The sequence below is a fragment of the Panthera pardus genome, unplaced genomic scaffold (genome assembly GCF_024362965.1).
Source record: "Panthera pardus isolate Hobbes unplaced genomic scaffold, ASM2436296v1 HiC_scaffold_1, whole genome shotgun sequence".
NCBI lineage: Eukaryota > Metazoa > Chordata > Mammalia > Carnivora > Felidae > Panthera > Panthera pardus.
Window position 1 is genome coordinate 22200979 of NW_026526654.1, and position 16315 is coordinate 22217293.

Consider the following 16315-nt stretch of genomic DNA (forward strand, 5'->3'; position numbering starts at 1 on the left):
AAAAGAGAGAGAGAGAGAGATTGATTGACTGATTGATTCAGGTTGGATTTCATGAAATTAAAGACTTAAACATATGGTGGCACTGGCCCACTTAAACAACGGAAGTCCCAGGACATCGCAGTAATGAGACCACAAATCTCTACAGATCAAAGAAAATTTGTCTAAAGGAAGAATAAAGTAAGGTGCAAGCGGCTTAGAAAGAAACCCTAAAGGCAACTTTACAGAATTGTGGCGAGGGCCGGGGGCGGGGGGGGGGGGGGGCGGGGAGAGGAGGGAAATCCAGCTTCCGATGGATTGTCAGGAAACTAGACAAGAGAAAGAGGACTAAATGGAGTGAGTGGAAAGGCAAGAGAGCAAGACACACATTTCGAAAGGAGGGGATGGGGGAGGGAGGGAAAGACGGTAGCGAAGAAAGAGGGGACAGGAGAGAGGACGGGGTGAAGGGTCAGGTAGCGGGCAGGGTTTGGGGACCCAGGAGGGCGAGGCCGGCTGGAGACCGAGGCTGGAAGGGCGGGGGAGGCTCCCACGGGGAGAAAGCGGGAAAGGGGCGAGGGGAGCCCTGCGGCCCGCCCCACACCCCACATCCCTCCCCGCCGCCCGGCTTCCCCATCTGGGCGGGGGCAGCGTGTCAGGAGTGGCCGCACGTGTGTGCGAGGGGTGGCGGGGAGGTAACTGGCTCCAGGCGCCGCGGCGACAAGGGCCGGGAGGGCCCGGGGGCACGGCCGGGAGCCGCGGGCCGCCTCACACGTGGGCTACGCGGCCGCCGCCCGGCCCCGGCCTGCGCGGCCGCGGCTGAGCGACCGAGGCCCGGAGGGGCGGCGTCGGGGGCAGGCCGGCGCGCCGGCCGGGGCACGGAGTCAGGGGCGACGAGCTCGGTTACCTCTGCCTGTTTCCGGACCACATTGTCGGGGCTGAGCAGGTTTCCCAGGAGCAGGTAGAACTGTTGCTGCTCCGCCGCGGCCGCCGCCATTGCGCTAGGCGTGTGAGAGAGAAGGAGGGAGGGGAGACAGGAGCCGTGAGGCGCGCTGGCGGGCCGGCGGGAGGGGTGGGGGCGGGCCCAGCGCGGGGACCTGCACCAGCCGCGGCGCGGGGCTGGGGGGGGGGGGGGGGGGGGGGGGGCGGGCGGGAAAGGGCGGGGCAAAGGGGAAAGGGGAGGATGGGGCGGGGACTCGTGACCCCTCACCCAGTCGCGGCCCCCAGCTCCGGCGTCTCATTGGCTCTGGGCGCGGGAGGCGGGGCGGAGGCCGCCTCCTCCGGGGCCGCGCCGATTGGCCACGCACCCTGCAGTGCCGTCACTGGCGACTCGCGGCGGGCGGCCCGGCTGGTCGCGGGCGATGTGGGGCGGGGACTCTGCCGGCCAGCTGGGGCCTGGGGTGACGTCCGGAGGGTGGCGGGAGGGAGGGGCTGGCTGGCGGGCCGCGCCGCGCCGCGCGGAGGGGCGTGAGGTTCGGCTGGGGAGGTGGGGCCAGCTCCAGAGCGCGGGAGATTTCGGCGCCGCGGGCTGGCCGGCTTCCTCTGCTGCCGCCCGCCACCCTCTCCCTGCGGCCCGCGGAGCGCCCCCCAACTCCAGCCCCCGCAGTCTCTAGGACCGTAAACCCCCACCCCCCAGGGAGGAGCTCCTTCGAAACTCACTTCCCATTCAGTTCCACCCCCGGGTTTACAGACTTCTCTATCTGTCAGACCCTCCGACCTCCCCCAGGGCTGTGACTCAGGCCACCCCTTGCTCCAGCCGCGCTCATCAGTGACTCACACCTTCGGCTTGTCCGGGAGAGGTGTTACTCAGCCCTGGGCTCTCCCGCCAGGCCTCCCTCCCCTGCCCTCCTCTGCCCTCCCCAGCCCAGGGTCGTCCTGAGTTGTACACGTAGAACACAGGCCTCCATCCCCTCCCCAACCGGGATCCCAGACTTTTCCCTTGAATTCCTTGTTTTGGGGTCCCGTTCTTTCAATGATTGGGAGAAGCTAAGACAGATCACCCCTCCCTAACGGAATCCTGGTTTGTAAGGCTCATCTAAATGCTTAAATGATTACGGCCGGTACTGCGGGACCCAGAGACCTGATTTCAATTGCATAGACAATACACCCAATCTTTCTTCGCTACTGGAGCTGCCAAATGGGAGAGGGCAGTGTTCAAATCAAAGGGCACTTCTGTTGAGCCCCTACTGTGTCCAATGTTTTGGGCTAAGGGTGACAGTGGAGAAAATAATTCATCATCTTTGCTTCAAAAGGACACTGGTAGGGAGGAGATTCCAGGTTGGGTGAGATGGACCACACTTCTGGCAGCCCGAAGGGAATTTAATTTCCTGTTGACTGCTCGGAAGTTGTGTTCTCTGGAAGTCTACTTAAAACATTTGCTTTAAAGGGAATGATTTTAAACCTTGGCTGTATATTAGAATCCCAGCCACTGCGTCCAGAATCTCTGCGCCGAGGCCCCGGGATCGCTATGCAATTGTGATTGCCAGCTAAGATCTTTTAAAGGATTCTGATTCGTGGAGAAAAAAACTCCCTTAGAAAGTTTTAGCTGTGATAGTGATAAGAGTTCTCTACAAGAGGTCTGCAGACCTATCTTTGAAGAATTGATGCTCCTTAGAGGTGACAATTTGTTGTTCTTATGACACATTATTTCTTTAAAGATAGAACATCACGCACGTTAATTTGGGACAGGTTTTTGTTTTTGTTTTTGCTTGTTTTGTATGTATGTATGTCAGCAGTGGTCATGTCTGGATTCTGGGAGGCTTTTTGCTCACCCAAGGTTATTAAGATTTGGGGAATTACTTATCCAGCCTATTTTATGACTATGTTACCAGTGAAATAAGATGAATTGCCTGGAGGCTTGCTTACTGTAAGTCCTGATCTCCAGTTACTTTATAACACTTGCTGTGGTATGTGTTTTATTGGCAATGACTCTGTAGATTACATACATTTGTTTAATAATTACTAAATAATAGAAATTACAACGTATGTGTACGGATTTGTCAAGATAGGGAGCTTGTTTTAATTTTTAAAATTATTTATTTTTTTAGAGAGATTAAGTATGAGAGCTATCAGAGGAGAGGGGCAGAGAGAGAGAGAGAGAGAGAGAGAGAGAGAGAGAGAGAATGTGTGTGTGTGTGTGTGTGTGTGTGTGTGTGTGTGTGTATGAGCCGAGAAGAGGCAAAGAGACGGGGAGAGAGAATCCCAAGCAGGCTCCGCACTGAGTGCAGAGCCGAGCTCTATCCCACCAACCATGAGATCATGACCAGAGCGGAAAACAAGAGTTGGATGCTCAACCGACTGAGCTTCCCAGGTGCCCGAGAGAGTTTGATTTTTTGGTGAGGCAAAGCACAAACTTATTCAGACTACAAATAAAACAAGTCAGTGTTAGTCGTGACATCAACTGCTACAATATGAAATGTCAGCCCAGCTTTATTTTAATATGCTAAGTAAGAAGGAAGGAGATTTTTATGGGTAATGAAAAAAGAGATCCCCAAATGGGAGAAATTCCTGTAAACTTGGCATGGATATCAGCCATCCTGACAATGGAGACCAGTTCTTGTGTCCAGGAAACCTCCTCCTAAGTGGGGACTGCATTTTCAACAGCAGACCTGCCAGTTTAGAGAGTTTGTAATGCTCAGCCTTCAGGGAATGTATTGCACTTAGAAACCTATTTCCCATGGAGAGAGTCCTATTTGTTTTATGAACATAATCTCCCCCTGAGAAAATAGCTCAGATATTGTATCATGGCAGTCCATAAGAACATAGGTTTATTTCCCAAGGAGATTAGATGGTAGAAGGTAAAGAACCTTGAACTTGAGTGGATGTGGGTCTTTAGTGTCTTACTAATGTGAACTTGAGTGAGCACTTAATGTCTTTAAGCCTCAATCTCTCATTATAAAATGGAATAATAATGGCTGTTAAAGTATGCTATTATTAATCAGAAAAGTTCTGACATTAAATTATAATTGGAAATGAAATGGAGGGGTAGAACAAAGTCTTGCTCACTCCCGATTAGCCGCCATTGCTTTGGGCGAGTCAACTGTGAACAGCCAGCTCCTGATGCCTTTCACTTCAGCTTATTAGACCTGACCCTACCTCCATTAAGTTCTGGAGGCATATTTGCTCAGAGCATTTATAAGCCCTTGCGTAAAAGGGTGAGGTTGGGAAAATGGAAGGCTGGAAGTTTCTCTCAACTGAGACTTGAAATCTAGGGAATTTAGGATTCTTGATGTTTGTCAGAAGGTACTGCACAGCCTGGCCATGCCCTCTTTATAATAATACAGGAGGCCAGACTCCTTAACAAGAGAGCAGCAGAATCTTCCTTGGGTACTGCTCTTGATTTTATAGGTGTTGTGTTGATGGGAGTGGCTGGAGAAGTTAGGCTTATAAAACCCCTGCGAAAGCTTCTTTCAGCTGGGGTAGAATTTGGTCTTGTCTGTCATTTCTGGTTTATTGGGTTCTGAATGTAAATAAGATTCTCCCGAGTGAACAATCTGTAAATTTTTAAAAGTTGCCCCGGGACTCCAACATAAGTTCCGCTGTCCTGGTAGTGGTAAGCACAGGTGCTCTCTATAGCACAACTTATTTTGAGGAGCAGTTTAAATAATAGAAGTGAAAGTATTATAATCTATAACTACACAGATATAAGCAGATGGTATTATTTACAGGTGTTTGTATTAATAGTTAACATGGTATGACATAACAAGTTGTCTTTGTTTCCTCATCTGTAAAAGGGGAATAATACTTCTTCATAGGGGTGTTGTAGAAAGTAGGATAATATTTGTAAATGCACATAGCATGGTGTCTGCAGACACCGTAGCACTCAATAGTTATCAGCTATTATTGGTTAGATGGATTCTAGGGTTAAATAAGAAATAGGCCTCAGACAGGTGATTACTCTTAAAGCTACATGTGATATAGATGTATGCATCGCGTTTGTGTGTGTAATAAAGTGTATTTGTATATTTTCTATTAGTCTCCCTCCCAATTATGCAGAGTAAAATGGTATGTTGATGGATTAAGGATGGTTAACAAGCATTTGGCTGATAAATAAAATTTCTAATGCTTCCTAATATCGATGCTCTTTGTTGCTTAGGTAAGAGCCAGCAGAAAAGATGAGAACTGTTGAGGAAAGTTGTCTGCTGAAAAGAAAATGCTAAGCTGTTTCCACATCTTCAGCTGCCTTTTATCAAGATTTTTAAGCCCCTGTCTGAAGCAGTCTGTTACAGTCAGAGCATGCAGGCCAGGGGCAAGTGAAACCTTGTATTCCCAAAGGGCACTAAACACACAAGTCAGCAAACTGTGGAATTGAACACAGGCAGGGGAAATTTGGATTCGGTTAGTTTCTTTTGCCCTCTCTCTCTCATAGTTTTATATATGAAATTCACTGAATGTCAGCTGGTGGTTGGATACATTTGAAGGACGTGTAGAATTTGGAGGCTTAGGAGCAGAGGCTCCAAGGGCCAGCCAGAATGAGACTTCAAATTATGACTTCACAACTTACATGCTGTGATCTTGCCCAAGTTATTTAACCTTTCTCAGCCCCAGTGTCCTCTTCTGTGAAATGGAAATAACAGTAGTACCTTCCACCATGCATCAAAATACCTGGCATAGTGCTGGCACAGAGTAAATGCTTAATAAAGTTAACTGTACTTAATGATGCAGATCAAAACCTCCAAGATTTGTTGGTTTGGATTGCACATCTACTTGTTAGGTTATTACATTTTTATACTCCTATTATATAAGCAGTCATGTTATAGCAACGTATAATGTTAAGGAAAAAAAAAAATTTACGGGGCGCTCGGGTGGCTCAGTCGGCTAAGCATCTGACTTTGGCTCAGGTCATGATCATCATAGAGCATTCTAAGGTCATTTTCACTTTTAAATGCTACAGTTCTCTGTCCGAGTGTAGCCACTAGCCATTGTGGCTATCAGTCACTTGAAATGTGGCTAGTTTGAAATTAGGTGTGCTTTAAGTGTAAGGTGCAAACTAAACTTCAGAGAGTTGGAAGAAAATGAAGAGTAACAATTTCATATTGGTCACATGTAGAAATGACAACATATTGGGTTAAATAAAATATGTTAATTATGCTTATTAATAAATGATAATTATTAATTATATTAATTTTCCTGTTTTTACTTTTTAAAATATGGTTACTAGAAACCTTAAAATTACATATATGGGGGGGCGTCTGACTGGCTCAGTCGGTTATGTGTCTAACTCTTGATTTCGGCTCAGGTCACGATCTCAGGGTTCATGAGTTTGAGCCCTACTTGGGCTCTGTGCTGACAGCGTGGAGCCTGTTTGGGATTTTGTCTCTCCCTCTCTCTCCCCCTCCTCCACTTGCATGTGTGCTCTCTCTCTCTCTCAAATAAACATTTAAAAAATTTACAAATATGACTGGCATTTGTGGTTCACGTGATATTTCTATTGAACACTGCTTTGCTTGGGAGCAAAATAATCAACTAGTTACACACAAGTGTGCTACATAGTTTGTTCATTTATATTTAGGAAATGACTTGTCACAAAGTGAGGATCAGTTACCTTATAGTGCTTTCCGTTGCTTCCAGTTTTCTGACTTGATTCTCAGGGACCTGGAGACATGGTGCAGTACTTCCTGAGCAGTGTTTCTTGCTTAGGAATGTCCTTTCCCTGCTGGTTTGACATTGAACACATTTGTGAACCTTTCGAAGGTAAGGAAGACTCAAGATTTGATCCCCTAGAATAAATCCTTATAAGTTAAGTCAAGAACTGATGAAGAGGTGGAGGAAGGAAGAATATCTTTTATTTTTTTAATGTTGATTATTTTCATTTAAATGTGAATGGATTTTATTTATTTAAAAAATTTTTTTTTTAACGTTTTATTTATTTTTGAGACAGAGAGAGACAGAGCATGAACGGGGGAGGGGCAGAGAGAGAGGGAGACACAGAATCGGAAGCAGGCTCCAGGCTCTGAGCCATCAGCCCTGAGCCCGACGCGGGGCTGGAACTCACGGACCGCGAGATCGTGACCTGAGCTGAAGTCGGCCGCTTAACCGACTGAGCCACCCAGGCGCCCCTAAATGTGAATGGATTTTAAAAACCATCATTTGCTGCCTTTTAACACCTGAAATAAAAATATACTTAGCAGAAGAATTTAGTGTTAAGTGTATTTTTTTCCTTAGAACACAAATAGGTTGAAAATGAAAGGATGGAAAAAGATATGCCATCCAAAAGAGAGCCAAAATGGCTATACTGCTATCAGACAAAATAGATTTTAAAATAAAATTATCAAAGACGAAGAAGGATATTTTATTAGGATAAAAGGGTCAATCAATCAGGTAGACACAAAAATCATAAACGCATGTATCCATCAACAGAGCCCCAAAATACATGAAGCAAAACTTGACAGAATTGAAGGGAAAAGTTCAGCAAAATAGTTGAAGACTTCTATCTGCGCTCTTAATAATGAATAGAACCACTAGGCAGAAGACAAACAACAAATAGAAGATGTGGAGAACACTATACACCATCTAAACCTAACAGACATCCATAGGACACTACATCCAACAGCAGCAGAATACACATTTTTCTCAAGTGCACAGGGAACATTCTCCAGAAGAGATCACATGTTGGGCCATAGAACAAGTCTCAATAGGTTTAAAAAGACTCAAATCATATAAAATATCTTCTCTGTCCTCAGCAAAATGAAATTAGAAATCAAGAACAGAAGGAGATTTGAGAAATTCACAAATAAGTGGGAATTACCCGCATCCTTCTAAATAACAAATGGGTTGAAGAAGAAATCACAAGAAAAATTAGGAAACACTCTGAGATGAAAGAAAACAGAAACACAAGAGACCAAAACTTATGGGATGCAGTGAAAGCAGTGCTCTTGGGAAACTTTAGAGTTGTAAACATCTTTGGTTAAAAAGAAGAGAGCTCAAATCAATAGTCTCGCCTAGTTTCTTAGAAACTAGAGGAAGAGCAAACTAAACCCAAAGCAAGCAGAAGAGACAATAAAAACAAGAAAGGAAATAAGTGAAATTGAGAATTAAAAAATCAACAGAGGGGGGGAAAAAGTTGTTTCTTTGAAAAGATCAACAAAATTGACAAATCTCTGGCTAGACCCAGAAAAAAAGAAGACTCAAATTACTAAAATTAAAAATAAAAGACAGACCATCACTACCAAACTTTCAGGAATAAAAAGAATTAAAAGGAAAAACTGAACAATTGTATGCTGACAAATTAGATAACCTGGATTCAACAGAAAATCCTAGAAAGTCACAACTGCTGAACTGAATCCAAAAAGAAATAGAAAATCTGGATAGGCCTATATATAGCAATGAAAGGGATTGAATTAGTAATAAAAAAATTTCCCACAAAATTCTAAGAAAAGATATGGCCTTACTGGTGAATTCTACCAAACATTTAAAGAAGAATTAACACCTGTCCTTTCTAAACTCTTCCAAAAAATAGAAGCAGAGTGAACACTCACTCTATGAGGCCAGTTTTAACTTGATACCAAAACCAAAGATATCACAAGGAAAATGCCTACCAATATAAATATGGATGCAAAAATTATCAACAAAATCCTAGCAAACTGAATTCAGCAACATGTAAAAAGGATTATATATCATGACTAGGTGGGACTTTTCCTAGGAATGCAAAGTTGGTATAACATAAGAAAATCGATCAATGTGATGCACCAGATTAACGGAATAAAGTATAAAGACCACATAATTATCTCAATTGATGCAGAATAAGCCTTTGACAAAATCCAACACCCTTTCATGATAAAAACACTCAACAAACTGAACAAATTGATTGCCACTTATGAAAAACCCACAGCTAATATCATACTTACTGGGGGAAAACTGAATGCCTTCTTCCTGAGATCAAGAACAAGACAAGAATGCCCATTCTCACCATTTCTATTCAATATTGTACTGGAGAGTCACAGATGGCATGAACTTGTATAGAGAAAATCCTGATGAATCCACAAAAATGTTGTTAGAAAAATAAATGCATTCCGCAAGGTTACAGGATATAAGGCCAATACACAAAAATCATGCACTTATACGCTAGCCATGAACAATCAAAAAATGAAATTAAGAAAATCTCATTTATGATGGCATCAAAAAATATAAAATAGAACAAATTTAACAAACATATAAGACTTCTACACCGAAAATTATAAAACATGGCTAAAGAAATTTAGAAAGATCTAAATAAATGGAAAGACATTTTACGTGCATGGATTGGAAGACTTAAAATTAAGATGGCTATACTCCCCAGATTGATCTACAGATTTAAGCAATACATATTAACATTTTAACCACTTTTTTCTTCAGAAAAAGCTGGTCCTAAAATGGATATGAATTGCAAGAGACTACCAATAGCCAAAATAATTTCAAACCCAGCAAAAATTGAAAGATTCACACCTTGATTTTAAAGCTTACTTTAAAGCTACACTGTGATGCTGGCCTAAGGATAGACCTTTATAAAGATCAGTGAAATTGGATGGGGAATTCAGAAACAAACCTTATATTTGTGGTCAGTTGATTTTTGACAAGGGTGCTATGATGGTTAATTTTATTTTTCAACGTGGCTTGGCTATGGTGCCCAGTTGTTTGGTCAAACACTAGTCTAGACGTTTCCGTGAAGGCGTTTGTAGATGTGATTAACATGTATAGTCTGTTGACTCTAAGTAAAGTAGATTACCCTCCATACTGTGGGTAGGTCTCATCTAACCAATGGAAGGTCTTCATAGCAAAGACAGGTTTCCAGAGGAAGAAGCAATTCGGATCTGGCTTAAGACAGATGGCAACACAGAAACACATACTGGCTTCCTCTGCAAATTTCAGACTCCATACTGCAAAATCAACTCATGCCTAAATTTCCACTTGTTGCCCTGCCCTAAGGATTTCAGACATGCCAGCCCCCACAATCACATGAGCTAATTCCTTAAAATAGATCTCTTTTTGGGGATCCTACTGATTCTATTTCTTTGGAGAATCCTGACAAATATAGGTGCTAAGGCCATTCATGTGAAAGAATAATCTTTTCAACAAGTGTTGTGGTACAACTGGATATCCACATGCAAAAGAATGAAGCTGATCTGCTACCTCATACCATATGCAAACCTCAACATAGGGCGTAGACCTAAATGTAGGAGCAAAACTGTAAAATCCTTAGAAGAAAATGTAAGATAAGACTTCATGGCCTTTGATTAGACAATGGTTTCTTAGTTATGGCACTGAAATTACAAAAGACAAAAATAAGAGAAGTTAAATTGGACTTCATCAAAATTTTAAAAAGTTTTGTGCTTCAAAGGAAACCATCAAGAATGTGAAAAGACACCCCATAGAATGGAAGAAAATATTTGCAGATCATACATCTGATAAGGGACTTGTATCCAGATTACATAAAGAACCATTGCACTCAATAACAACAACAACAAAAAAACCCACCCAATTAAAAAATAGGCAAAACAGACATTCAAATAGACCTTCCCCCACAGAAGATACATGAATGCAAATGACTAATAAGTACATTGAAAGATGTTCGATGTCATTAGTCATTAGGGAGATATAAATTAAACCCCAACCCCCCCCCCCAAAAAAAGGGGGGGATACTGCTAGTATGGCTACAATAAAAAAGACAATAGCAAGTGTTGATGAGGATGTGGAAAAACTGGGCCCCTCATATGGGAACCCTCCTGCATTGCTGATGGAAATTTAAAATGGTGTGGTCAATTTGACAGTTTGGAAGTTCTTCAGAAGTAACACATAAAGTTACTATATGAGTCAGCATTTGTGCTCGAGAGAAATGGAAACATATGTCTACACAAAAACTTGTACATGAATGTTCATAGCAGCATTATTCATAATAGCCAAAATGTGGAAACAATCCAAAATATCCATAAACTGATGAATAGATAGACAAAATGTGGTATATCACCTTAGCAATAAAAGGAAACAATACTGGTACATATTGCAACATGGATGAACCTTAAAAATATGATGCTAAGTGAGAGAAGCCAGACACAAAAAGTCACGTATTTTTTGGTTCCATTTATGTGAAATGTCCAGGAGCAGCAAATCCATAGACACAGAAAGTAGATTCGTAGTTGTCAGAGGCCTGGAGGGGAGGGGAAGGAAGGTGGAATGACTGCTAATGGGTATGGAGTTCCTTTTTGGCGTGATGAAATGTTCTGGAATGTGATAGCAGTGACGGATGACTAACTCTGTGAATATACTAAAGAATTGTACATTTAAAAAGTGTGAGCTTTATGGTATGTGAATTATATCTCAATAAAGGTGTGATTTTAAAAAATGCTTTTCCTTAGCTATCTGAAGGAAATTGATCCGGACCTCAATTACTATTTTTTTCTATTTTCACACTATTTTTAACTCAATTCAGAGTACATAGATGATAGCATTCATAACCTTGAAACCTTCTGAGCATTCCTAAACCATTATTTTGGAGGAAAAGGACTGGGGAGATACAGATATGATTCAGTCTATATATTTTCCTCTCCATATATTTGCTATTTATAGTAATTATCTCATAGTTTGGATACTATGACACGCAAATTTTACCTCATGCATTATGATGACGTTATTAGTGGAATATCAATTGTGACATCAATGTACAGCTCAAATTTGCATCTACTTGCAACAGATTTTTTAGCTGTAATTAATGAGGTAGAAACAAAAAGGACCTCGTAATACAGTTCATACTCTTCAATTCCACCCATGCTATGTGTTTATCACTTTATGCCTCACTTTACTATATTAGCATTTGTTTTTAACATTTACTTATTCACTTATTTAGCAAATATTTATTGGGCACCTTCTCTGCAGTGGGCACTGATTGTGAGATTCAGAGGTGAGTAGGACTGGGTTCCCACCTCCATGGAGCTTATCTTTTGGGAGAAGTCAGACAATCAACAAATCAACTGCATAGATTAGAACATTCTATAGTGACCAGTGAAAGGAAGATAATGGGATCAAGGCGTGGAGTTGGGTGCTACTTCGGTGAAACAGTCTTTTGAGGGAGATATCTGAGCTGAGACTTGAAATTTGAGCCAAGGTGAAGAAAGTAATGGGAGAAATTCCTATTTCCACCAGAGGAAACAGCAAGTGCAAAAGCCCCCAGGCGAAACTGGTCTGGTGTATTCCAGTGAGGAAAGAAGTGTACAGCCAGAGAAGGGTAAGCCTTGAAGGGAGGGCTGAGAAGCAAGTTGCGGGGGGTGGGGCACATCACCTGGGGCATTGTGATCATTCAGTAGTATAACTTATTCTAAGCAAAACGGGTTAAGTAAAGAGTATGACCATTTTTCACAGATCATTGAACATTTAAACAGTTATAAAAGGTCATTTTGCTGCAATATAGGAAATAGTAGGAGGGAGTGAGGAAGCTGGGGAAGCATGAGGAGGTCACGATAGTACTCCAAGCAGGAGAATAATGTGGCCTGGAGTATGGCGATCAACGGTGTCCAAAGTGGTCTGGTTTAGATGTTTTTCTTTTGGAAATGGAGCAGGACGTAGGGTGCAGAGGCAGATCCAAGTTAAAAACAACCGAAACTTGACACAATCTGAGGGCCCTCTGTAAGACAAATTAAAAAATTGAACATAAAGTGAGGTTTCTTGGAGGGGCTCTGTGCGAGTGAATGGGCTGTAAGCTCAAGCTTCATGAGCTCCATGGTGAATCCTCCTCTGGTCAATTGGAGTAAATTGGAGACGTCGAGAATGCTTAGGATTTGGGTCTGAGCAATGGTAATGCCACTAAAAGGAGGATGGGTTTGGGAGAAGGTGTGGCAAGAAGAAATCAAGAGGGGAATTTCAGTCATAGTCAGTTTGAGATGCCTAGTAGACATCCAAGTGGTGATGTCCAGTAAGCAGTTGGACAGGGGAGCCTGGAGCTCAGAAAGAGCAGGGCTGGAAATACCAACTGAGTCATCACATTCATGGCATTCAAGACTGCTGAAGTGGATAACGTCGCCTGGAGAAGAGAGAAGATGGTCAAGGACTCGGCCGTGAGACATCCCAGCACTTGGGGGCCAGGTGGAGGAGGTTTATAATTCATATAATATAAAGATAATCCTAAGAGGGAACTGATGGTACTACCTACACTGAGCATTATTAGTCACCTTAAGTTCAAATTCCCTGTTGATCTCCGCTGGGCAAGGGGTTAACACCTAGGCATCCACTCATGAATGTAAAGCTAGTTGGAAGAAAAAGTGGGCACAGATGTTAAAGAAAAACTCAATCCCATAGCATTTTATTTGAAAGGGTTACTTTTTATTTGTATTTTTTTTTTCCACTCAGGAGTAGTAGTATTTATTTGGTGCTAAGGAAATACTACTTTCTCTAAATTTGCTTCAACTACTCAGCTCTCTTACAACCTAATCTACCTCTTTGCCTCTCACTTAGAAACTAGCTGTACTAATGTGGAATGAAAATAATTACTTAAAGACATTAGTTCAAACTAATACTCAGATGTCAGATGCTGTCTTCCACCTCAATAGACGCATGTATCTAGTTAACTTTCTTTATGCAGAGAGATAATAGTTACTGCCCTTTTAAAGAATGTAGAAAGGGAGTGGGGAAAAGCAGGAATGTGTTTTAAGTTCTCACTGCCATGTAAAATAAGAGTGATATTGGAACTGTGTTTTAAAACGGCTTGTTTGCCTGGATTCAGCTGTAAGTCATGTATTTTAAAACATAACTTCATATAGAAAATCTTGATACAGCACAGCTTAAGACAGGAATATTGCTTGGTAGAAGTCAAGGGAAAGAGACAGAAAGTGAAAGTGGTCCTATTTTCAAAAGGGTAGTCAGGGGAGACCTTTCAGGAGACGTAATACTGTAACATCTGAGACTGGATTGCTTCATGGAAATTAATTTTCCAAAAGAGCAAAGTTATTTCAAAGATTCATATTAAAAATGCTCAACCGGGGCACCTGGGTGGCTCAGTCGGTTGAGCGTCCGACTTCAGCTCAAGTCATGATCTCACAGCTCGTGAGTTTGAGCCCCGCGTCGGGCTCTGGTGCTGACAGCTCGGAGCCTGGAGCCTGGAGCCTGCTTTGGATTCTGTGTCTCCCTCTCTCTCTGCCCCTAACCCACTTGCGTTCTGTCTCTGTCTCTCTCAAAAATAAATAAACATTAAAAAAAAAGTTACAAAAATGCTCAACCATTCTTTATATCAGATTTTTTATTCACAATCACTGACAAAACTTGGCTCTCTTTCCATGTCTGAGTGCTAACCTTCTGTACATTATTTCATTCAATCGTTGGGTTTAAGCAATGAGGCTTCAACCGTTTTTTTTTTTTTTTCCAAGAAAAAATGCATTGGGGTCAGGAGATCCTGGTTCCAATGGGAGCTCCACCACTAGCCAGCTATGATCCTGAACTGGGCCCTCAAGGCTTCTCTAGCCTCCACTTCCTCATCTGTAAATTGGGAGTGTTGGACTTGATCCCTAGGGTATCTTCTCAGCCCCAGCATTTGAGGGTCATTAAGTCAGTTATCATACGGCACTGAAATAGGGTGATGACTGCAGAAGCCACTTAGGTTTGCTCCTCCTGAAATGAAATTGCTCTGGGTCTCTGAGATTTGAGGTCTTACGTCACTGCCTGCTTTTCTCAAAGTTTTTTTTTTTTTTTCATTTTTCCTTTCAGGCATCTGCCACTTAATGTATCTGCCAACATAAAATGATGGCCGTCTCTGCTGGTCAGCTCCTCTTATCATCTGGTTTGCTGTGTGCTTTGGAAATCAGATAACCACATGCATTAAAAAGGATATGAAATAGACACAGAGAAGAGAGTAGAGCATATTTCCTGTAGAGTACCCTGCATGAGCCTTAGGACAATTATTATTTGGCTGCCCAGGTATTTTTAATTTGGTGGTTCATAACTCTGTTCCAATGGTTTAGCTCTACTCAGATGCTAACACAATGCTGTCTCCCCCTACTAGAGTTATGGATGTTCTAACATATATACACATAAACAAGTGACAGAACGATAGAGCAAAACTGGTTAGAAAGGTCTAAATTAAACCTTATGTAATAAGGGCATTGCCAGTGACAAGTCCCCTGCATCTAGTCATTTCCTTTGTTAATTTTGGCTTTTTTATACCTATTTAGGGGATTAAGTTCTAGGAGAAACAGTTAAGTAATGTAATCCATTAGGTTAGTAGTCTTTTTACTACACAGTGGTTGATTTAGTTTTCCCACAATGAAAATAAATTATGTTTTCCCTCACTTACTTGACTAGTGATCTCTGCAAATTAAGATAAAATGTGGTCAGCCCCTGAGAGGACACCACCATAATATGTAGGGGCCTAAGGTGGGACCTCGAAAGATTTTAAACAGAACTTATTTTGAGACACTTGAGAAATTAAGAGTGAGCCCTTAGGCGCGCCTGGGTGGCTCAGTTGGTTGGGCGTCTGACTTCGGCTCAGGTCATGATCTCACAGTCCATGGGTTCGAACCCGCATCGGGCTGTGTGCTGACAGCTTGGAGCCTGGAGCCTGCTTCGGATTCTGTGTCTCCCTCTCTCTGACCCTCCCCCGTTCAGGCTCCATCTTTCTCTGTCTCAAAAATAAATAGACATTAAAAAAAAAAAAAAGAGCCCTTAAAAGTCAGACTTTTAAGACTTCTTCTATAGGAAAGTAGGATAGAAAATCCTGGTGGATTGGAGTTTGGTTAGTTGGTGAACAAAAGGCGAAATGATCATGGATATCACAATTGTAGGAAAAAGGGGGACTTTTTAGCTTTAAAGGAAATAACGCAATTAGCAGTGGCCAGAGACAGAACAAGATCTATCTGATAATTATAGTCTTACTTGGGTGCTGCAAAGATCCTGATCAGGGAAAACAGCTGTGCCCATACGTGGGTCCTGGCAAAGTTTCTCCCTGGAACCACCTAAATGAAATAAAAACTCATTTTTTTTTTCTTGTTTCAGGATGCCTATACACAGGACAATGGTCTACATTCTTTTGGTCACCTCTGCTCAAGGGGTGCTTTCTTAAGTACATGGAAGCAGTCACCAGCTAGTTTAAGACACAGTGTCAAGGAACAATGACCAGTCGTGGTATTCTCATTCTTTCATTCTTGGTTTCTGTCTAGTAAGTTCTCTCTCCTTTCCCTTCCCCATAGATACTACTGTGGGGACTCCAGAAGTTACGAGGGCTAAAAGCTCCTCCTGGATCTCACACAGAAAGACTTTCCCTCTAGAATCACCCAAATTGGTCCCTCGGTATGGATTAAGTTCTTAAAGTTTTTCATCTAAATTTGAGGTTTAGGGATTACTTACAGTAGTCAAAGCTGTTCTCGGCACTGTGGTTGCTCCAGTCGTG

At 42.5% G+C, this 16315-nt stretch overlaps 1 protein-coding gene across 1 annotated transcript in view; it reads right to left on the reverse strand.

Annotated features, from left to right (window-relative positions):
* Positions 1 to 15881, reverse strand: part of IPO5 (importin 5) — a 55829-nt gene extending 39948 nt beyond the window's left edge. Inside the window, exons 1-3 of the mRNA XM_019444047.2 lie at positions 15802 to 15881; positions 6518 to 6628; positions 881 to 974 (exon numbers count right to left, since the gene is read on the reverse strand). Coding sequence (XP_019299592.1) covers positions 881 to 970 — 90 coding nt within the window. The 5' untranslated portion in view covers positions 971 to 974; positions 6518 to 6628; positions 15802 to 15881. The remainder of the gene's footprint in view (positions 1 to 880; positions 975 to 6517; positions 6629 to 15801) is intronic.
* Between the last annotated feature and the right edge of the window lie 434 nt (positions 15882 to 16315).